Raw genomic sequence first — 23,200 nt, forward strand, 5'->3', positions numbered from 1 at the left:
TGTTGGTTTGACTATCTGCCTTCATTACTTAGATTATGATCTCATCAAGTTAAAGACAGTCTCCTACAAAAGCACCTTAAGGCAAACAGAACAGAAAATGCCTTCAGGTGATACTCCAGAGTAACAAAAGGAGCTAGCATGACAGCAACAGGAAAACTTTTGGCAACCTCTTTGAACGGGAAATAAATAGAAGCCTAGTAGTAAAACCAGGAAGCATGGTACATTCTGTGACACTTCAGCTTTGGATCTTCATTTATTTCCTCTCAGCACCTGACTTAAAAACAACAAACACACTCCACTGCTCATCTACAAGGCTCCACTATTAGTATTGTGATCTTCTGGAGGGCACACAGCTCTGCACTGAGGTTCCCATTCCACTTCTGCCTGATCCACTCTTCCAAGCCACCACTCTGCAGGACTGTTCTTGAGGATGGATGCCTCAGCTTCCCCATCTCTTTTTTGACCCATCAGCCCAATATCTATAAGTACTGCAATAAGACACTAAGTCTGTATATTGAATTGATTTCCTTTATTTATATATAGGAAAGACAATAAAAGAATATGATAGTCTACACCAGATATTTGACCCCAAGTGTCCTTTCTAGCAGAATTTCTGCTCACATTTTTCATAGCAATGTCTGTGCTTTGCCTTTTCCTCCACACTCCTACCCCAATACGCCATGGTCAGGATTAGGCCTTGCACTTAGGACCTAAGGCACAAGTCTCTGCCACTTGAGCCAGAGAAATCTCTACTACAGGTGTGAGGGAGGAGCAGGCAGGGGAAAACAGCTGGGGAGGGACATGGGAGGGAGCTGTGGTCCTGTAGAAGTGCTGCCTGGGGCTTGAGTTGGCCATCTGCCATAAAAATCAGCCCCTGTCCCATTACTGATTTATATAATACCTTGGTTTACATAGTATATACTGATATTGGATTGCTGTAACATATCTGGTTGGGCTACTCACCTTGCAAATCAGCATTTAAAAAAAAATAGATCATCAGTTCTGGGGGACTCTGTCATCTGCTGCTCAGTTCATGGTATCCCAAGGGAAAACCCAAATTTTAAAGGGCAGATCCAGCCCAGAAAGCCATCAAATGACAGCAGGAGAAAGACACTAATGGAGTCCTAAAGACACATCTGGAAAAACAGCTGTGTGTCTTGGCCTGCCATGCACACTAAAAGCATCCAGAGGTTATCAGTAACACAATGGGTCTTCACTGGAGCCCAGAAACCCCAACTGGACCAGGTCAGTCTCTCTTGCCTGCAGGGGTTTGTGCCCCTCAGTCTCATTTGGGTGTCTTGCAATAAACAGAACAATAAAAAAGCATGAACTCCCTTTGGTTGACCTGACACTGCTTGTATTACAAGCTCACTGCCTCACAGACCAGCAGTGCTACATTTTGGCATTTTCCAGACTTTTTTCTACCTTCAGGGTTTTTCATGGTGGGTTCCCAAACCACATTAAAAATAAATATAACAACTGAGCAGAGGTCACCCCGGAACCAACTCAGTGCCATGGGAAGGGCTGCAGACAGGATGCGCATGGGACATCTCCATCCCTGGGGCCCTGCTGGGTCTGTCTTCCTCCCCATGCCTGTCCCTGTAACCTCCCCAGGCTGGCGGCATGGCTCAGAGCAGGCAAGACATGGCTATGATGAAGCAAAAGGGCACTTCTCCAGGCTGTTGGCAGCTGCTCATTTCTGCTTTAGCTTAGATACATTAAGGCATGAAGACCAAGTGCATAGGAGGAAGCAGCGAGACCCTCCAGGCGCCTCCAAATCAGCCCCTGAGACCTTTTCCATTGAAATGCTTCTCAAATCCTCCTCCAAGAGGCTCACTGTTATCGGGGTGAGGAAGAGGAGCTTCTGGCTTTGGGGTGGCCACATGGACACTGCCCATCTGGTTCAAGCTGTTGGCTAAAAGACGAGTCCATGGAAGGAGCCGGATCCGCCCCCGCCCGCTGCTGGGCTGCAGCCCCCTGATGAGCTGTCATCATCCTTGTCCCTGTCCAAGTCTCTCCACCACAGCGGGGATTTCGGCAAGGCAGAAATATAGGCAGCTCTGTTCCTCGCTTCTTTTTCCTGCTCCTGGGAGAAGGAAGGGGGGAAAATAGCACAAGGATATCAGCAGATAAAGGACTCAAGTGGGGGGATGCTCCCACCATCTCTGAGGAGCCAAGAGCCTGTAAGGTTCCCCCTGGGATCTTTCTTCAAATTAAAGTGGGCTGTGAAGGTCATGAGCTCTAGAGCTTGCCCTCCCGTGTCACCTGTGAGAGAGGAGGGACCCCCCCCCCCCCCCCCCCAAATCACCCCACATGCAGCTCATGTCATATGAGACACTTGTTTGGAAAGCATTGAGCTCCATCAGCTGAATGAAATCTGTTCTAGTTTGTATTCCCAGCTCACCCATCTGCCCAGGCAAGCTGTGGATGCCTCATCCCTGGAAGTGTTCAAGGCTAGGTTGGATAGGGCTTTGAGCAACCAGGGCTAGCAGAAAGGGTCCTTGCCCGTGGCAGAGGGGGTGGAACTGGATGGTCTGTAAGTCCCTTCCAACACAAACTATTCTATGATTCTATGGTTAGAAGAGAAAAAGGAAAAAAAGAGACTTTGCTTGCAGTGGTTCAAGTGAACATCAGAGGTGGTAGGAAGGAACAACTACTTACCAGTGAGTGAAGGTGGGAAGGAGGGGAAAGGGTAGAATGAAGGAAGAAGTATTTTACAATGAAGATGGTGAGGCACTGGCACAGATTTCCCAGAGAGGCAGTAGATGCTCCACCCCTGGGAACATTCAAGGTCAGGCCATATGGGGCTCTAAGCATACGAGTTGAAGATGTCCCTGTTCGGCCTGCAGGGGAGGTGGACTAGATAGTTTTTTAAGGTCCCTTCCAATCCAAACTATTCCATCATCCTCTCTTTCCCAAGCACTTCAAAGAAAAGATTTCAGGCTGAACTTTCAGAAGCAGACAATAGCAAATCTACCCCAAGCACAGCCACAAGGTGTCTTGTACCAATCTCAGTTTCATCAGGAACCTATAACCTATTTATATCTGGTTGCTAAAAATGAAAAGGGATTTGTCTTCAGGGCGTGGGTGGGTATGTGTAGGATTTTAACCACAGGACAGGATCCCACTGCTGCCTGGATTTGTGGGAATGTGGCCCATGAGTCGGACAGCCACAGGACCGCATCCTGCTGTGCAGAGCAGTGGGAGTTACCTGCAAGAAGAGGATGTTATCTTTGGAAATGGCTTCCATCAAGTCCTTGTGGAGGGACGGTTCACCATGCAGGCGGCCGGCCTCAGCCAGAGCCTCGTGCAGCAGGCAGCTCTGCCGCTCCGGCCGCTGCCGGTAGAAGAGGACGTAGGCAGTGTCCTTGGGGAAGAACGAGGTGACGTTGCTGACCGATTCAAAGGAGGAGAAAGAAACTCTGGTGTCATTGAAGAGGTACCACTGGATTTCAAAGTCCAACTGTTTGTCAGAGGCTGGTTTTGGCACCCCATCCCGGGGCTGCCCGTGGGGGACAGTGTCAGTGCACTCCCTGGAGTAGCAGTAGTAGTGGCCACTCTCGGAGGAGATGCCTGAATGCACCACCACACTGCAGAGGTCATACACGACAGTCATGAAGCCACTCCCTGGGACAGCACCGTCCTTCCCATGCTGGCAAACCTCCTCAGTTTCCTCTGGAGCAACGAGGATTGGTAACTTGAGCACCACAGGGATGGAGACATTATCCAAGATCTTCTTCCTCTTCATAGTCCGTGGGTCAAAGGAAAACCGCAGCAGTGTGAGGATGAGGTAGTGTGGACCCTCTGTCAGCTCTGCCACCTTCTCAGCATCCTGCAAGGATGCACATTTCTCACAGTGGTATTTATTCTCTGCTGTCAGTCTCTCTGGTGATAGAAAATAGTTGATTAAATCTGGGACAGATCTGGAGTCCTTGGGAGCACATGCCTGCTCCCTGAAAGTTGAGAGAGGGTCTTTCGCTGCATCCACCCCAACATCATTGCCACATATGGAATTTGCTGCTTCTCCTCGTTCCTGGAAACCTAATGTTTCCACCGACACCGATGGGGCTGCATGGTCACTGGCCATGGGGGCCTTCCTCTGGATCCAGGGAGAGCCCATAAGCTGGCCTGCATTTTCTGGAGGCTCAATCAACTGTGGGCCAATTTCTTCCACTGGTAGAACAGATGTGCTCCCATGCACGTTCCTGTCTGATGGAGGAAAAGCCAGGGACAGGTCTGTGAAGGCTTCTTCTCGGGATGAAACATTCAGGCACTTCAAGCAGCGGATCTTTGTCATCATTTTACCTCCAAACATCTTCTCAATCAATGTCTTGTTTAAGTAATGATGCTCCACCGCCTGAGACGTCAAGCTGGATTCCTTGAGTTTCTGGTAGATCCTTTTTCCAGTTTTTTCCTCTTCATGCAATCTTTGTCAGGGGAGAAAAAGGCTGTGTTATGCATCAATACAACACCAAGAGGTAGTTTCTAAGGTAGGGCTCCTGTTCTTCACTGCAAGTAGTTAATCCCAGTTAACCTGTCTGTACCGAGGGGTCTGATGCTGTGGGAGAAAGGTGGGAAGGAGTCTGACAGGATTTGGGAACCTGAAGTCTTCATGTGTCACTGACCACATACTTCTAGAGGGATCATTGGGACACCAGAGATTTGATATTTCTAGGTAAAGGCAAAAATCAACATTTTACAGAGTAGGCTGAGTGGCTTGTCAGGTGAATCTCTAAGGTTGGTACAATTTTAGGTAACAGGAAAAATCTCTTCACTGAAAGGGTGAAGGACAGTCAGACATTGGAACAGACTGATCAAGGAAGTAGTGAAATCACTGTTCCTACAAGTGTTAAAAATGTGTAGAGGTGGCATTTAGGGACATGATTTAGTGGTAGACTTTTTAATGGTTGGACTCAATGATCAGAGGGGTCTTTTCCAACCTTAATGACTCTGTAATTCTATTAATTCCTTGTGTCCTCAGAGCAAAGACAGAAATTTTCAAGTTGAACAAAGTTCTGACCTTACCCCTAAAATTGTCCAAACAGGGTTTCATGAGAAACAGAATTTCATTTCAGACTAGTCTTACTATCCCAACCCTCCACTCTCCCGACTCCTCTGGGTCTCAACCTCATGCCCTGTTTCCATGTGGGTTAGCATTAAACTCTACACTGGGGTTTAGGGACACCATTGTCACCAGGCTCCAAGATCACGGCGCTCGTCACGTACCGGTCCAGCAAATACTTGAGGTACTCTGAGCAGTCCTGCTGAGCTCCAGGGGTGAACCAGGGTGGCCAGGAGGCAGAGAGGAAGCTCTCAGGGGAGATGGCAGGTCGCTGGCAGCAACACAGAAGAAATGTATTTAATCCCAGTGATTTTTCCTCAGTTCACATAGGGGGATGGAGAAGGGACAGGAGTGGTTTTTGGCTGGTTCCCTGGGAGCACAGTGCTCTGTGCCTGATAAGGTCCCTTTTTTCCCCCTACAAAGGCTAATCCCAGTGCACAGAAGGACTTTCTTGGTTTGCTGCAAGCCAGGATGGTGAGGATGAATTTCAGACATTATTTTACATATACTTCTATAAAATATCCATGTGTTTATCATTCAATTTTTAAATGGTTTATTGGCCTGATCCAGATAATTCTACTTAATTCAGCCTGAATTTAATTTGCTGCTGCATTTAATTTGATCAGGATCTCTCTCACCAAATCCTTTCATAAAACAAAACAAAACAGAAACACCAAAGCAAAAAACCCACTAAACTTGCACCCAACATTCTGATCACTGCAGACAGGTAATCTGTGTTTCCAGATAATGCAACTGCTGTCATTAGGAAGCAGATATTTAATTAACATGGAAAAAGACCCACCTTTAGCAAAGAAGTAACTTCAAGAATAACCCAAAGAAGAAAAATAACCAAAAGGAAATAAACAGGAAACTATAACCATCAGCTACACAACATGCTTCTGTACTTGCTCATCACAGAACACAGACACCCTAACCTGCCATCAAAACCTAGACTCTTCTATTACCAAATATTAAATTTAACAGGATGTCTATATTTCCCCCCAGATCATCTGTAGTAACATAATACCACAATGCTACCAGCCAGCTCTGCCAGTCAAGGCTTGGGAAATGAAGAAGCCTGGATGACTTGCTACCCAGCAAGGGAAAATTCACTGACTTTCCAAAATCTTGTCTTTCTAGGGACAGAAAGTTATATTTTCAAGACAGGAATTAGATATGACCTAGCTGTATCTCCAGGAGTCACTCCATTAAATTTCACATTTGTCATAGAAATATTTACAATTAGTTTAAGGGTGTTACTTTTATTTTACCTTCCCTCACATACAGAGGATTCAATTATCTGGAATCTAAGGAGAGTTTTATCCTTTTAACAAAACCACGTTTAAAGCAATTTTCACCAATTGCTAGTGTTTTGCTGGGCAGCAGTGGGACAAGCGAGCTGCTCCAGTCTTCTCTCTTGCTGCACAGCAAGAAACAAAGCCTCTGCTTCACACCAACAGGCTTCTCAGCTGACCACAGATGTAAACTATTACCTAATGGACTTCATTGTCAAAACCATTAGCTATGACATCAGCCCAGCCCAAGAAGACCATAAGTTAAAGACAGGCAGCCTGGTGTGCACATAGCCCACTTTCATGGGTGATAGGAGTTTCCCTCCGCCTCTCCCAAAATTAGCCTCCTTCGTCTAAACAAAATTTGTCCCATTACAAAAAACCCACCAAGATCCACAGCTTCTTATCAGCACGTTAGAGCCAGCAGGAAGCAACTTGGAGACGAGCCTTTCCGCAGCCGACAGTCCAAACAAATAACTAAAACATGAAATAATTACCTGACTGTGCTCCAAAAATGCAAAGAGCCACTGGAGCTTTGTCATCAGGGGCTGGGAGTTGCCCTCAGTTAAATTCAGCACTGAATGCCGAAAGCTGTGAAAGAAAAGCAGAGATGCAATCTGTGAGATGGAAAATCAGTGTGGGACATGCAAGGCTGGAGTGACAAGCAACCCCTGGAGCAGTCTTGAACGGGAGCAAGAGAGGAAAAACTCACTCTGAAGCCATGAAAAGAGACTGTATGATGCTGTTCATGTAGCAAGTGTTTCCCAAGTTAATTAACCCAATCTTTCCCGTCTCTGATTTAGATGCCAGGCGTGGGTAGAAGCAGGCCAGCTCGTTCTTCTGGGAGGTCCAGGCATTTTGTCCCAAGAGGTGTTTAATCCGGTCTTCATTTGGAATCGGGAGAGCCTTGGAAAGAGAGATCTGTGTTACAAATCATTCTCTGTCCTCACAAGGGGAAGCTAAGGGGCAGGCACCGATCTCTTCTCTCTGGTGACCAGTGACAAGGCACAAGAAAACAGGATGAAGCTGTCAGGGGAGGTTTAGGCTGGATATTAGGGAAAAGTGTCCAGCACGAGGTGGCTGGACACTGGAACAGATTTCTCAGGGAAGTCGTCATGGCACCAAGCCAAGAAGCATTTGGACAATGCTCTCAGGCACCTGGTGTGATTCCTGTCCTGTGCAGGGTCAGGAGTTGAGCTCAATGATCCTCGTGGGTCCCTTCCAACTCAGGGTATTCTATGATCCTATGACTGATTTTTTCCCATGAAGAATTAGTAATGGGCAACTGCAAAACTCCTCTGCTAGAGGCATTCACACAACTAATTTTCCTGCTCTTCACATGAACCTGCCCCCATGCACAGAAGAGTTTACCTGTTTGTATTAGTCCTTTAGAGGCATTTCAGAATAAAACCTACAGGCACCATCAGGACTTCTGCAGGCCCACCATTAGAGAAATAACTTCCTTCAACCTGCCTACACAGGGCTCAGACTCAGAATTTTTAATCCCCTTTCTTCTACCACCATCTGAGGTGTTGAGGCCAGGACATCCCTACCAGTGGGACAAGCCCTCTATTCTAGGTACTGACAAAGATGCCATTTCCATATGGAAAGCAGTAAAATGACTGAGAAGGGCATGACTCACTTTAACTGCTTCTAGGACTGGTTCATAGAGGTCTGGGAATCCTGAGAAGCGGAAGAACATGCAATGGATGAGTTCAGCCAGCTGCTCCAGGGAGCTGGTTGCAGAATTGGAGTCCTCCTTCTTCAAAGAGGCCACCAGCCTGGGGATGTGAGGGAGTAGCTGGAAAAGAAAAATTCACTACAAAAATTACTCCACATTATTCACAGAATGTTAATACATTTAGGGGAGTGAAATTCACCTGCAGGCAGAAAAAACAGTGAACAGGAGTTGATTTCAGTGCCACACTAGACTTCATCCTTTGAACTCAACAGCAGGTCTCTTGTTGATTTTGGCAACCTTAGAGGGTTTCGTGTTGCATGACACCTGCAGGTTTGTGCTGCTGCTTTGCTGAGCTGCAATTACCATTCTTTAGTCACCCCTAAATCCCACACCCACAGTGGAAAGGCCATGCTGACTGCCAAGTGCAGGGATTCAAACCGGCAAGGCAGATGGGATTAGCCTAAAAGAGATGTTGTCTGCTGTGCTCTGTATTTTATACTGAATACACTGAACCAGAATTGGTACGGTGGGTTAGGTGGCAACAGGCACATAAACAGCACATTCTTTATTTTGCTTTCATCTCGAAATCGTAGAAGTGCACAAGCAGATGCAAATGCAAATGATCCACTGCTCACGGGCACCCTCTGCTGACCCTGCAGCTGCACACAGAATTAATAACCAATTTCCAACCCCACAGATGTGCTACAGTGACCCAGGCACTTACACAACCTTTTCCATATTTATATTTTAAGTTATTTTTAGCCCAGTGTAACCCTGGAGAAAAGTATCAGGATCCCAGTCCAGCCATTTCCAGGTCCTCTCTTCCTCACTTGGTCTTCTTCTCCTCTTTTTCTTTCCCTTAAAAATGTTGAGATTTTAACTATTTCCCTTCCAACAGGAAAGGTTGTTGGGGAAGAAGATCAGTTGCAGTACCTTTTTGTACATCAGAATTTTGCCAAGCTGTGATGTGAACAATTCCCAAAATCCTTCCAAAGTTCCAGGGCAAACACAAAAAGACATGGTTTGGCCCTGTTGGGTTTGGGGTTTTTTAAATAAAGGAGGAAATTTATGCTTATGGGCTACAGATGGAAACTTCAAGCCAAGAGCAACTCAAAGCTTTTGGAGTGTTTCAAAATTTGATGTCCAACTGAAGACAACATATTGGAATGACTATTTTAGAAACCAAATAATTTCTCAAGAAATTCAGGTTCCTTCAAAGTATCTCCAGCTGAGGAATGAAAAAGCATCAGCTGAAAATGTTGGCTAGCTTTGCTTTTTTTCTAGCCTTATCTGTTTATTCTGTGCACTTCGGATGAAAAGCCAAATATAAGGGCTTTAACCAGAAAGTACAAAATCAAACATTAATAGGAGCAACTTTGCATCACTGTTTTTATCAGTTCAATCACTACAAGCATGCTTTTGCCTTCAGCCTCACTTTTTAAATTCAGCATTCCAGAGGCAACACCAGCAGGAAGCAGAGCTGTGCCTTAGTACCAACAGTGAAACAAACTATAAAATATCACTGTAAAAATGAAAAGTGGATATTTAAATGTTGCCAAAAGTTTTTGCTTTTAACAGAAAATTTGTGTAGTGAAGTGTTCTGATCCAGTCTTCTGGTCTTGCAGCACTGATGCTGTACAAGCCTTTCAAAGATGACCCAACACTTAAAGAAATGGTGCCACGTGTTGGTGACAATTTAAAGTCACATGTGGGAGGGGGCCCACTCAGTCCAATAGATTTAGGAAAAGCAAGGGCTGTTTAATAATGAATTCTCTGCCCTCCACAGTGAGAGCCCTCCGAGATATTCTCAATGCAAAGGCTTCACCAGACGCACTCCAAAGCCAGAGTGGCAACATCTGCCACACCTTAGGTCCCCTCCTATCCCTGCTGCCCCACAACAGGGTTACACTCAGGACAATGGCCTCATCCAAGTGCCAGACACAGTCTTACCAAGTGAAATGCCTCGTGGGAGTGCTGGAAGCTCAGCAGCATGTACTGCAGGACAGACAAAGCCCCCTCCCTCACAATGGGATACAGCAGCTTGGAGAAGACCTGGTGGAGGAGAAAAAAAAGCAAATGAGAAGGCAGGATGGCACTGCAACCAGCAGGAGAAGGGAACAACAGGAAACAGAGGCACTGGGCATCTACAATGGCTGCTGGTCTCCTCCATCTCCATGCTGGATGTTGAAGCAAGCAGCCTGTAACTAGGTCTGCAGAGTCATCTCCTGTCCTGAGCATTGGCTCAGGGCACCCTTAAAAACACTGTGTGGGTTATCCTCACCCTTTCAGCCTTGTGTAATGCCTCTATGACACTGCTGCATCTCCATATCTCCTCGTGAAAAAACTATGCAAGCCCAGCAGAATGCTAGATTTTCTAGAACATGCCTCTTAATTTATTCAGATATTAGGAACTTTATCACTAACCTTTCAGACAAAGAGATAAAAAGCAAGTATCTTTTTCAGAGGCTACATAATTATATTTATTCTACTTTACAAAAAATAGCTGTATACCCTCTACTGTTGTCAGATCATAACTTCCCAGGGTTTCCAAAAATCACACGTTATTTTATGGGCTGTGTCCTTTTCCTATATATTAACAATGGAAGGAAAGAAAAAAAAAGGCAGAGATGCTTGGCTACTGTCCCACTGCTCAATGCACTTGAGGGATCACAAAGACAAATGAAGTTATTGATAATGTTCCAGTACTGATAATTATAGAATGACAGTATCATTTAGGTGAGAAAATAACTCTAAAATCATTGAGCCCAGCTGTTAACCCAGCACTGCCAAGCCCACCATTAAACCATGTCCCTAAGAACATAGAAGCTTCTATGATGACTTCTTCTGGCTCAGCCAGGTGTTATCCCCACTATTTGAAGGAAGGAAGAGTAGGACCACAGCATGGAAGAAGTTCTGAAATAGTGACCAGTTTCAGTGCTTGATCACAGTTTTCAGAGAAAGCAAGTACTCACTCCTGAAACAGGTGATGGCAATGGCAGCAGGAGCTTTATCTAACTAACAAAAGAATCAAGCCAGGGCACAGGCTTTAGAACTGACCTGTGACTGTGTAGGTTATTAATACACTCATTGATATGTACTTTACCTGTGCCAGCCAGCAACGACCCAGGCATGGTCAAAGGAGAGCACGTCACATTCCCAAAAGTGAGTTTTACAAGAGCTTCATAGTTTGGGAAGGAGAGTGTTTGACTGGTTTGAAAATCCTTGGCTACTTTATTTCATAACCTTTAAGATATCAGAACTTCTGCAGACCACAACCTGCAGAATCCCAGGTTGTTCTGGAGAACATCATTCCTAGCAGCAAAATCAGTATCCCTTGGGACAGCAAACTCTTTTTTCTCTATACATCTCATCTTGTCATTTGAAAGGCAAGGTGATATTTCAGGTGCAAGATGGTATTTCTGTGGTTCACATTCACATTTAAAAGAGCCAACTGACCTTTTCTATTTTCAAAAGAGTGACTTCAATCAAGATGCTGAACTTTTTCACTGCAGCCAAACCCTTCAGCAGAGCAATGATCCACTTGTCTATGTTCTTTCCCAGGGGCCAGGACACCCAGTCAATCATCCTGAAATGAAATACAAACTCTTAAATAAATTTAATGCACATATTGTAAAAGTCAAGCTCCACTCTGGGTCAAACCTCCTCCAAACTGGTGTCCAGTCACTGGGATGAGACAGGCTCTTCACAAGGCATTTCACATGTTATTCAAAGCACAACAGAGCCTGAAGTAGAAATACCCCAATGTCACCATCATGCTGTGGTTCATCAGAGGATCAGGACCACGTCCATTGAGTAAAGTGGGGATTTTTTCCAAAAATTTCAGTCTAGTCAAATTCAAGTTTTTAAAACTGGTGCAGTGCTCTATATACTACTCACATGAGAATTTGATTGAGGTCTCTGCATTGTCACCATTAGAAAATGAATTATACTGGCTTGATCTCTGCATTGTTACTGGTAAGGAAAAACACTCAGATTCACATATTTTAATTTTCTGTGTGGGAAATATTGATTTCCAAAAACATATTTAAAAAATTCCACCTGTAAATTCTAACAGAAGCCAATTATTCCTGAATGCCACAGGTAAAAAATTTCCTTTCTAGCTATTCAACCAACATGGTGTCAAGTTTCTGCAAGAAATAAGTGCTCTACAGTAGTTTCACATAAAACAATAACCTAAGACTAAGTGATGTCACATTGTTTCTGTTAAAGTTTAATGTTAAACAACTGGGAAGTAAGTAAGACTTGGGATCTCCAAGTATTCAACTTTGCTGACCATTTCAGTACCTTTGATTTGAAGATACCCCAAACCTTCAGGCTACACCTCAGTTCAGCTACCTTACCCAGTCAGTTCCTTTTGCTTATAAATCTGTATCTTATGCAAAATAAAAGAAGGGAAGATAGATAACTAACCACCACAAGGTAAAGAGCAGGAATTAGTGAAGTTTACAAGGAACTGGAAAAATTAAAGTCTAGTCAGTAAAAAAACCTTGAAAAGCAGAATATGTTGGGATGCCGAAAAATAATAAAAGTCAAGCCAAGTTGGATAATAAAGCAAATGCCAGAGAAGCTTGCACAGACATTTGCACCAGAGGAGAACAGGAAAGCCATGCAATCACTGTATGTGAAGATGCACAGCTGTCAGGCATCACCAACACAAGAGGAAGATCAAGGAGTCACAAGGAAGTCTCTGAGAATTAGAAATGTAGAACTGGAAGGAAATTTATTGATTCAAAAGGCATGCAAGGCACAAGAAATGGAGGCTACAGTAACTCATCTGCTTGAAGACAACCAGGCAGATGCCAGGTGACTACAAGTTCCCAGAGTAACAGCAGCCATGGAAAGGACCATCACCATCTGTGGTGCAGAAGGAAAGGTGTTCTCCATGGCAAAACAAAGACACCTCAGGCTGTGGTCAGGCTGCCATGGTGACCATGGTGCACAAACACCACCATCTGTGCCCAAGACCAATGAACTGTGTGGAAGAAACCTGTTCAGATGGTCGGGGAAATGAAGAACACTTCCTGCAAGAAAAGCTTAAAATAACCTGACTTGTTTAGCACAGCCCTGAGAAAAAAGCAGAGATGGGAAGCGACTGCTCTTCCTGCACATACTGAAGGAATAAACACCAGGGAGGCAAAAGATATTTCAGCTATTTCTGTTGGCATGAGATCAAATGAACTGTGAGATGGCCAGAAATACACACAGACTGGCTGTTAGAAGAGAGATTTGACCCACTAAAGCAACCCAGTGGTGGAAGAGCTGTGAAAGAACAGCAGTGGGAACATTGTCCTGCTTTGAGGAGCAGAGCTGAACATTCATGAAAGGGATCTGTAATGTCAATGCTATAAAGCAGGGAGATGGATCCAGAGATTCAAAGGTCTTTTTTTCTCCCTATCTTCTTTAAACAGGCCTAAAATAACCTTATTTGATTGAAGCTATACTTTGCTAGCACTGGTAGCTAAGTTACAGTGCTGCCCATGTTGCTACAGTAGGAAGAAATTACATTTTAAATTCACATTGCATGACCCTCAAACATTCTATTAGCAATGACCCTAATTTGACAAAGGAGTCTTTGATTTGGTATGCTAAACTTTTAAAAGTCTAGACCCTGATCTCCAGAGGTAGAGAGTACCTGCATAGCCGTGTGACAGCAGATGCCTTCTGCATCCAGACCTGGGCTCTTTGGAACAAATACATCCCCAGGGAAAAAAAAAATAAAACCCAAATCTGTGAGTACCTCTGACATCACAGATGCACAATAATAGAGTTTATCTAAAAATAGACAAACTCTGTAAAAGAGCTTGTGGTGTACACTTATGCCAGCAGGTGACAGCCTTGCTTTTTTTACCACCACTTGTTCTTTACATGCTTGACCAGAAGCTCTGCATAAGTCCACTTTGTTCCCCTGCTACTCCCAAACCCAAACTTCAGAAAAAAAACTTCTGCATGCAACCAGTTTGTCAGGGATACCAGGCTAAAAGGTCTTCAATTTGCAAATTTTCCTTTGATTTTCTAGGCATGGAGCACACATATCTAACAGCCTGTGGTCATGCTGGTTTTGGGGCACCCATCTGCCATAAACATGCTGCCAAAACTTCAAAATTTCTCCTAAGTGATGTTAATTACATTTTGTGGGCTCTAACTAATTATTTACTCCTCCTTCTGCATAACAAAGACTGTTTTAAGGAATGATGCAATTGATTTGGCAACCTCTGTATTTAGACACTGGCACCCTAAGAAGATTCGTCTGGAGCTTGTAGCCACAGGTGTCCAGAAGGAGAAAAAGATGAAGAGGTTTAGGAACTGAACTGATAACTTAATATTTTGTCTTGGGTTCTTCTGGACTCTGGGAAAACCATGACCTTCCCTAGCAAGCCAAAGTAACTCCTTTCCACATACATAAACTTCCCATCAGGAATAATGTGTTTCTGTCATGTAACATTATTGGGAGGGACATGCAAATCTGTAATAAGAAGAGGAAAAAAGATGCTTTTTGAGATCAAGTCAGAGCAACTCCCTTGTTTTAAGTGCACACATCACTGCATGCGAATATCATTCTGATTGAGACCTCTAAGGAAAGCATGGGTTAAAGACAGAATAATGGAAAAATTTAGGCTGGAAAATACCTCTAAGATCATTGAAGATACACCTAAGTAAGTGCAGAGCAAGGCACTGGAGCACAGAAGAGCTGTAGGACTTGGACACAAGAGTGCAAATAAGACCTGGCAATGCCAAAGAGGGCACTGGTGTTGCAAAGACCAGGTCTGGCAAGTCAGGCAGCTTTTCACCCACTACTCTTCATCATGCTTTGACTAGGTCTCCACTGACTTTGTCTGTCCAGCTGCAGCACACCTGATAAAGGCCAAGATGGGACCTGGAAACAGCTGGGCATACCTCCCTCACATAAACCTTTAGCTGTGACTGGTGGCTTAAGAATGTATCCTTCTGAAGGGAGACAGAGATCATAATGAAATCCTGAAAAGGAGATTTTGGGGAAGAAAAAGGCCTTAATAGCTTCAGGGGAAAAAGAAAATCAAACCTCTTCAACATAGCCTCCATAATGCAATTTCTAAGAAACTAAACTAAACTAAACTAAACAAATATAATAATAGTCATAATCATAATGAAAGCCACTCTTTATTCTAGTTCTCTAGGACCTCCGGGCTAGAAGAAATGATACAGAAGTTTTCTTGTCCCCTACAAACTCCTCACCAGGCAGCACCAGCCAAGCTGTTTAGGGTAAAAGCACACAGAGCATTTCTCCAAACTGAGTTAAAGCTCTCACTCCCACAGCCCCTCCTACCTGCCAATGGCCATCATCATTTGCACATCAGTGATGCTGTCATCATTGGTGAGGTTTCTTATGACGCCATCCATGAGCTCCAGAGGGACAAACTGAACCACGCTGGCCAAGGCATTGGAGGGTGCCTCCTGTTCCTCTGCAAGACAGGGATCACCCCCAGCAATGAAGATGTTAGTTGATGGGAAAACCAGGCACACTAGGTCGTTTCTTGTCCTATAAACCAAATAATTTCTGCCCACAAAAAATAGAATCATAGAATTGTTTAGGTTGGAAAAGCTTTCTAAGATCAAGTCCATCCCTTGATCCAGCACTGCCAAGTCCACCACTAAACCACATCCCCATGTGCCACATCCATACATCATGGAGTGGATACTGAACTGCTGCCAATGAGGAGTGTAGAGTCCAGCATTGGCTGTGCTATGAGGATAATTCCCCAGATCCCAGTGCCGCACATAATGAAGCTGGTTCTTAGCAGATGGCTGTTCCCTGAAGCCATATGTAGCCCCAAGGGAGGAAGAGATTACAGGCATGTGTTTGGCCCCACTCAGGTACCAAATTTTCTCTGCTTGCTCTCTTTTTACTAAATACTGCAAATTATTGCAAAAGGATGCAACTGCAATTTTGCCTGCCTTAAAATGGGCCTTCTTCCAATGGATAAGGCTGCCACACTGAAAAACCCATATCCTGTGGTCTTAGGAATAGCTAAAGCAGGAGCTCAACAGCCTTTCATGGCACTGGTACCTCCAAAAAACCTTCTGAAACCCTCCACAATAACCTAAAAGCCCCAGAAGTTGAATAAATATTACCTGTCTCACCCTAAGATGCAACCACCCTTCAGAGAGTCAGTAGAGCTTCATATCTCTAGGTCAGTGAGAAATAACTGCTTAGCTTTATCCCTAGTCTCTGGTAGGGAGCAGGTTGGGGAGCACCTCCAAGTCACCCAAAAGAGAGTGGCATTTCTCAAAGCGCTCAAATTCCACTCTAACAAGCTACAGATAAGATGCTTTCCCTTAAGCCCAGCTGGAAAATGCTGAACACAAACTTGTGCTGAAAATGCTTTAATCCTGTTAACAGCTTCTGTCTGCAGACTCTCTCTGGTTTCAGGGTGATATTGTTTTCCCAGCTCAGAGCCCTGGTAACTTTTAGAGATGCTTGTCTATTATATTTCATCTGTGGCTGCATTTCTGTAGTGGATGAAAACCCTGCAAGATGTCAAACTAATTGAGTTTGACTTCATCAGAGCCAACATCTACATTCCCAGCCTTTTTTTAATTATTATTTTTAAATTACCTGTTGAAGAAATGATAGTGAACAGTTCTTTCAAAGAGGGCAGGATGGCTGAGGTCTGAGTCCTCCAGATCCTCTGCAGCAGGCCACTCACTTTGTTCACCTGCTCCAAAAACTCCATGATCTCCTCTTCCCCCTCGGAGACGCACTGGAACTGCCCAATGCACCGGATCAGCTGCTGACAGAACAGGAGCTGGTGTTTTCCCGTGGGGATACACTGAGGATGCTGCGTTAAGAGTTTGCTGATCTTTGCACACTGCCTGGGGCTCGGCCTCTCGCAGACTTTCCGGAGCACCTCGATCCTCAATAAGCTGAAGATGCTGTTTGCTGATGGGCTTTCCAGGACAAACTGCAGTCCTAACTGGATATAATCAAGTACATAGTGGCTTCTCTTCCCCAGAGGTCCATAGCCTTCCTGGAGGAGACTCAGCAGGAAGCGGACGTTGAAGAACTCCTCAAATTCCTCGGGGTGATAGTGGCCATAGACCTCCAAAACCTCTTTCCCAATCTCTCTTTTATACTTGGTGTCCCCAGTGAGATAAAGCTTGGTGGACAGCTCCAGCATGGACCAGCACTGCTCGCTGTCCATGGGCTGCTTCGCCGCCTCGATGACGCGCCTCACAAGCCCTTGCTTCACGTTGTTGGGGTAAGAGGACATCACTACAGCTTCCAGTATCTTATCCATCTCTGCTCCCTGCTCCTAAAAGAGGGAGACAGAGAAGCAGGTTGGTTCAAGGAGGGTCTGCTGAGCTTTTAAGCCCAGCCTGGGGCAAGGGAGGTCAAAAAAGCAGAGCTATCTGGAGCCATTCTGAAGAGGGTAATTCTTGTGGCTTTTTCATGTAGCATTCAGAAAAGTTTCCACTCTGATGATGTTTGACTGAGACTAAAGACCTCAAATGGAATGAATACACAAAAATACAGAAATCACAGATTTGAGCATTTTTGCCTTGCAAACGACCAAGTACACACCCACAGAAGGGACAAGTGGGGAATTAAGGGGGCCAAGGTCTTACAGTGGTGTCTGCTGGCTCAGGCGTCCTCAAGAGGCAGAGATGGTCCCGATGATTGTCTTCACATTCAGGGAAGGAGAGAAAGCCCTGGGAAGCAGAGGTGGGATTGCAGCCTCTCTGTGCAATGGCAGGGGTGCTTGTTTAACACTTACACCGTGCTGCCAGCCACTCCATCTGAGTGGTGCAGTCTTGGCTGCTCCCCAGGGACCTGCCGCATTTGTATGCGGGACCAAAGCGAGCAGGGAGAGAAACTGCAGAGTCAGGCAAAGTTTCCCATTTGTCACAGCTTGAATTCACCAGCAATAAAGCATTAGAGAAGAGTTTTAAAAAAACAAGGAATTCCCAAGGAAAAGCTCAGAATAACATTTATAACCAGTTGTTGGATGCACTACTGCACAAAAAAACCCAAAAAAACCCCAACAAAACCCAAACCATTATAGAATGATAAAATTAGACAGTCATGATTTCTTGTAATGTATTACAGGGACTAAAAAGGCTCATCCACAGCAGGCCCCCCAGCACAGTGCACTGCACAAATACACATTTGGAGAAGGTCCCTTCCTGCCTATAGCCTAAAATGAGCCACGCTCATGTATCTGACCAGAATAATAATCCCCACCTTTCTGTTCCTCAGCTCCCTAATCTAGGAAATGAGGACAACACGCACCAATTCCTAGTGGGGCTGGTTGGACAATCCTTCATTAGCACATGGGAAGCATTTGAAGTTGATGTCAAGTGAACGGGGTTACAAAGAATACATATGCAGATGACATGTACCCCAAGTATGGTTTTCACAGATGACACCCAGAAGAGACCTCAACAGATGCCATCCAAGGACCATGCCATCCCTGGAGTAAGCCTGTATCTGAGCCAGAGAGTATCTTTTCTCCTGGTAGACAGCTGCTTGAGGGTGGAGAAGTAAAGCCATGCCAGACACAAACATCAAGCTCTGACTCACAGCTGTTTGGCTGGGAAGCCTTCCCACTTCACCAAATACCACCTCTTCCTATCACTGCTCGCCTGCAATCTCACAGGATGACAAAAAACCATTATTGATAAATATATATACATATATATAACCACCTCCAATCCAGCAATGACCGCAGGCTACATTGCAGTGCCTCTCTAAGAACCACCCTGCTCTTTCTGGCCCCTGCCTGCTGACTCATACATTCCTCTGCTCATGTGCTGGATTTATTTTTTCCCCATCAAGCATTATTGCTGCCTTCCCTGCAACAAGCTATGGCAGAGCTAATGCTCTCCATCACATTGTCTTCCCAGGATAGAATATATAAGCAGGACTCCTGAGGGACCAGCCTGCATTAAACCAGTGGCAAATGAGGACAAGATAAAAGGAGAAGACAAAATCCCACAGATAATGTCTTTTCACCTCAACAGAAAGTACCACAGTGTCAGCAAAGGCTAAAAGTCAACCTGGGGAGCAGATGGGGCTTGCAGACAGTCCAAAATCAAGAGGAACATTTGACCTTGCTGTAGCTCAGTGGCCACCTTGGCCAAACACAAATGGGCACAGACCTGCAGTCAGGCTGGTAGCCCTTTCACCTCCTCTCTGCAGGTTCCCAGCCTGATCCCAGACACCCCAGTCATCTGGCACATAGATAAGGGGCCAGGAGGAGATAGGAGGATCTACAGTGCCCATTGGTTATGTCTCACTATTACTTCCTTGGAGCAATCCATGCTGAGCCAGGCACAGTGATTTGGAAACACCACACAGGAAGGATGCTCAAACAATGGCTACAGTTCTTTTAGACCCAACCCCAAAAATCACCACAGTCCCCTGGTGTATGTGGTGTTGGGTGCTCCTGCTGTCCCTCTCAGATATGATGGCTGCCCACCACTGTCCCCACTACGACTGTGCTTTTAGCTACTTTAGCATTGCCAAACTTCACCAAATTTTCAATGCAAAGAGTCTAATTTCATCTGAATTTTGAGATAAACTTGCATCTCCTAAAAGGCTTTGGTTTTTCCTCAGGCTGATCACAGAAAGGGACAGGAGGATGGGCTTCCTCAATACTGCTGCATGGACTGTAACTGGGTCATGTCTGACATTGTGGAGTAGGACAAGGCTGAAAAATAAACTCCCTCCACAGTCAATAGGCAAACAAGTCCCAAAGGACCTTCTTCCTCAGCAGGAAACATCATAATGACTTATATGGACATTAAGACCTTGAAGACACACAGGGAGAACCACCTGAGCTGACCTTGTGGTGAAGGGTCCATGCTCGCCTCACCAATGAAGGGCTTTGCAGGACAAGGCTGGGCTTTAAGTGATACAGTCCCACCTGCACCTCTCCAACCACCCTGGTGTCAGCAAGACGGGACACAAAAGCCCATGGTTCTGCTGTGTATCAGGGTAGACCAAACTGCTCCCTGGGTGTGGGTCAGACAAGGCCTGGATGGACGATGCTAGCCAGGCTAAGTATAACAATCTTAGAACTACATTAAAGCAACATTTAAGTGGCTTTGCAATATGCAATAATACATACTATAGCCTTAAAACTACACTGAAAAAGCATTCTAAACTAAAAGATCATTCACATGTCAAAGGCTAGGAATTAAGATGGCTAATTCAAGACAAGTAGAGCTCCAGATACTTTCAGAGCAATATTAGTTTAAGCAGCTAATATTAACTTTTTTTCCCCCAAGACCTCCCTGGAAAGGGTGAATCAGGGTTTGCAATGGAGGAGTAAAGTGATTTGGAGTGTTGTCTGTGAGATCCCCATCTCATTTCTTGTAGAGATTGGAAATGTGTCATAAATAACCCAGGGAACGGCAGGAGAGGGAAGGACGGTTCACTGTCAAGCAGCTGAATGCTACCTTGGAGATCTGGTCCCTGGTTCTTCTCTGTTTAATACTGTAATAAAGAGACTAAATATTCAGACAATCAGGCTTCTATAATGAGTGTTCCTGAAGTAGAACAACCTTTTGTACTTCTTCCTCAGCAGCATTAACAACACACTGAAGAGCTGGGAGGATTGGCTCATTCCTGCTTGTGAACAGGAACCAAATTCCTGGAGCACACAAGGATGAAGTAGAAGGTCAAAGAGTTAATTATTAAACTGAAGAGTCACATTGAGGTTCCCATCTGTTTTGTAGCTCACATAAAACACAGAGTATACAATATGATCTATGGAAGGAAAAACATCCCAGGAAATGACAAAACTGTTCTGCTACCCCAGTGAATGACTGGCAGGAATAACACATGCAAAATCACAGAATGAGGAGAAAAAGAACCTTGGGAGGTCTCTAGCCCAAACCCTGCTCACAGCTGAAATCAACCCCAGCTACTTAGGGCTTTATCTGTTAAGGTCTAGAAAATATTCCAGGATGGAAATCATACAACAACCCTGGGCAACCTGCTCCTGTTCTAATTAGCTCATAGTGGGAAGGTTTACCCTATTTGCAGTTGGAAGCTCTCATTTAAATTTATGTCTGTTTTTTTCTCATTCACCTGCCTTGTACTCCTGTAAAAAGCCTGGATTCATCTCCTCAATAACCTCCTTGTAGGCACTGGAGAGCTGCTATCTGTCAGTGCCCAGCCTTCAACAGTTCAAGGGGTTAGTCCATCCCACTCGAGCCCATCCCAAGCGTCCATCCCAAAATACTTTGCATTTGTCTTTGTTGAATTCCATGAGGTTCACATCAGCCACAGCATGTCCTGACCCTCCTGTTTGGCAGCCCTGTCCCCAAGTGTACTGACTATTCTTCAACTCTGCCCTCACTCAAAAATTTGATAAAATTAATTTCATCTCCTCCTCTACATCATTCATAAAAAATATGAAAAAGGGAAGGTCCTAGGATCGTTCCAGCCTGCTTCTATCCAATTAGCAGTCCACACATCTGTTTTTGTTAAAAGGAAGGTGCAGAGCATCATCTCAGAAGCCTTACTGACATCAAAGATGCTGGCTGACCACAAGATGGCTCCCTGCAAGGACAGACCCAAGCACGCTCTAGAAACCAGAGAGGGAAAAGGAACTTAAGCAAACAGCATCTTTGATGTCACTCTCCAAATTGAGTAAACTGCAAAAAAAACCCCCAAAATCCAAACTTGGATGAAAAATCACCTTTGGCTTCGTTTGGGTCCAGTTTTCATACTCTGTACTGTTTTGAGCTGAACATATAGTTCTCTTCTGCCTATTCTTTTTTTTTTTAATTAGGATTCATTTCAATTGAAATCTATCCAATAATTCTAAATCAACTCATTCCTTTATCCCTGCCAGAAGCAGATTTCCAGTAAAGTCTTCTTAGTGCTTTTTGCAGAATGTAGTACCAGTTCCCACACCCTAGGTCTTAACAAAGCTCTGAAAACAGATGCAAAATGTACCTTAGCTTTAGGGAACCTTAATAATAAATTCAGCATATTTCCTAGAATGGCATCATAGAGACTTTGATAAATACCACTGAAGAAAAATAATTCCCACCATCCAAATATAGAGTGATACATAAAGTGGTTTGCTTCTGACTTACAAAGAAGAAAAATATCTACTTCCCAGAACTCCCTGGAGGTCTGGAAGTACAGAAATGAGGCTCACCTTTTATTGTCCTTAACTCCTGCCAAAATGGTTTCTTTTATGTCAGCCAAGACATTACTGCTATTCCTGCTGCATCCTCCAGGCAGCCAGGCAATTAGGGCTCAATCCTGCAGCATGCTGAGCTGCTGCAGCATAAAAGGGAGCTCACATAGTGCCTTGATGGAGCACAAAAAATACTCTGCCCTCTAAAATTTCCACAAAATTTGCCATGACTTGGTATACAACTTCTTACAAGGACCAGCCCTGTTGCCACCTCTCTGGGTCTGTTTTCCAGAAATATAAAAGCAATTAAGTTGTTTGGTTTTTTTGGGTTTTTTTTTGGTTTTTTTTTTTTTTTTTTTTTTTTTAGACCAGCCCTGTTGCCACCTCTCTGTTTTGTGCAGGGAACAAATGTCCAATGAATTCATAGGCAAGGAGGATTTTTTTTTTTTTGTTCAAAGTACATCTCTGTTCATCCAGCTAAGAAGGGGAAACCACAGCCTGCACATCATTACCACATCTAATAGATACTCATGTTATTGTAGCAATATGAAAACTGAGGCACATCTAGACCACAGAATCATAGAATGGTTGGAAGGGACCTTAAAACTATCTAGACCAAAGCATTTTCACAAGGAGATGGAATAGGCTGTGACAGAGCCAGCAGCCATACCTCTCCAGACCTGCAAATCCATTAATGGCGATGCTCCACTGTCCTTTGCTTTCAGCTGCTAAGTTGAACCCCATAAAATGCCGTGGCAGAGCAGAGCACCAGGGTAATTTTTATGAGATCTAAGCAGAAAATCAGAGCTAATAGCTGCAGAAAAATCCCATTAAATAGCCCTTTAGAAAAAGAAGTGAGACTCTACCCATTTGCAGTCATAACAGGGAAAAATTGCCAGCACAGAAGCCCACCTGAATTTTTGGCATATTATTATAATCTGCCTTTCTAAATTCACCTTTGCTTTTCAAGGAGATCACATATTCCTTGCTTCCTGTCCCAGACTGTTTT

At 44.5% G+C, this 23,200-nt stretch overlaps 1 protein-coding gene across 2 annotated transcripts; it reads right to left on the bottom strand.

The window, feature by feature from the left end:
* Positions 1-1,876: 1,876 nt before the first annotated feature.
* USP35 (ubiquitin specific peptidase 35) lies at positions 1,877-17,346 on the bottom strand. 2 transcript variants are annotated; one of them, XM_041483632.1, is made up of 11 exons: positions 16,650-17,331; positions 15,360-15,495; positions 11,492-11,621; positions 9,986-10,087; positions 7,997-8,155; positions 7,067-7,260; positions 6,852-6,945; positions 5,227-5,333; positions 3,686-4,427; positions 3,212-3,652; positions 1,877-2,086 (listed from the first exon to the last, which is right to left on the bottom strand). In XM_041483632.1, the coding sequence occupies exons 1-11, from the start codon at positions 17,329-17,331 to the stop codon at positions 1,916-1,918; spliced, it is 2,958 nt and encodes a 985-aa protein (XP_041339566.1). In that variant the 3' UTR covers positions 1,877-1,915. The 2 variants fall into 2 exon arrangements, with proteins under 2 accessions (XP_041339566.1, XP_041339565.1); XM_041483631.1 differs by having other exon boundaries at positions 3,212-4,427; positions 16,650-17,346.
* Between the last annotated feature and the right edge of the window lie 5,854 nt (positions 17,347-23,200).

The sequence above is a fragment of the Pyrgilauda ruficollis genome, unplaced genomic scaffold (assembly GCF_017590135.1).
Source record: "Pyrgilauda ruficollis isolate IOZ18807 unplaced genomic scaffold, ASM1759013v1 scaffold60, whole genome shotgun sequence".
Lineage (NCBI taxonomy): Eukaryota > Metazoa > Chordata > Aves > Passeriformes > Passeridae > Pyrgilauda > Pyrgilauda ruficollis.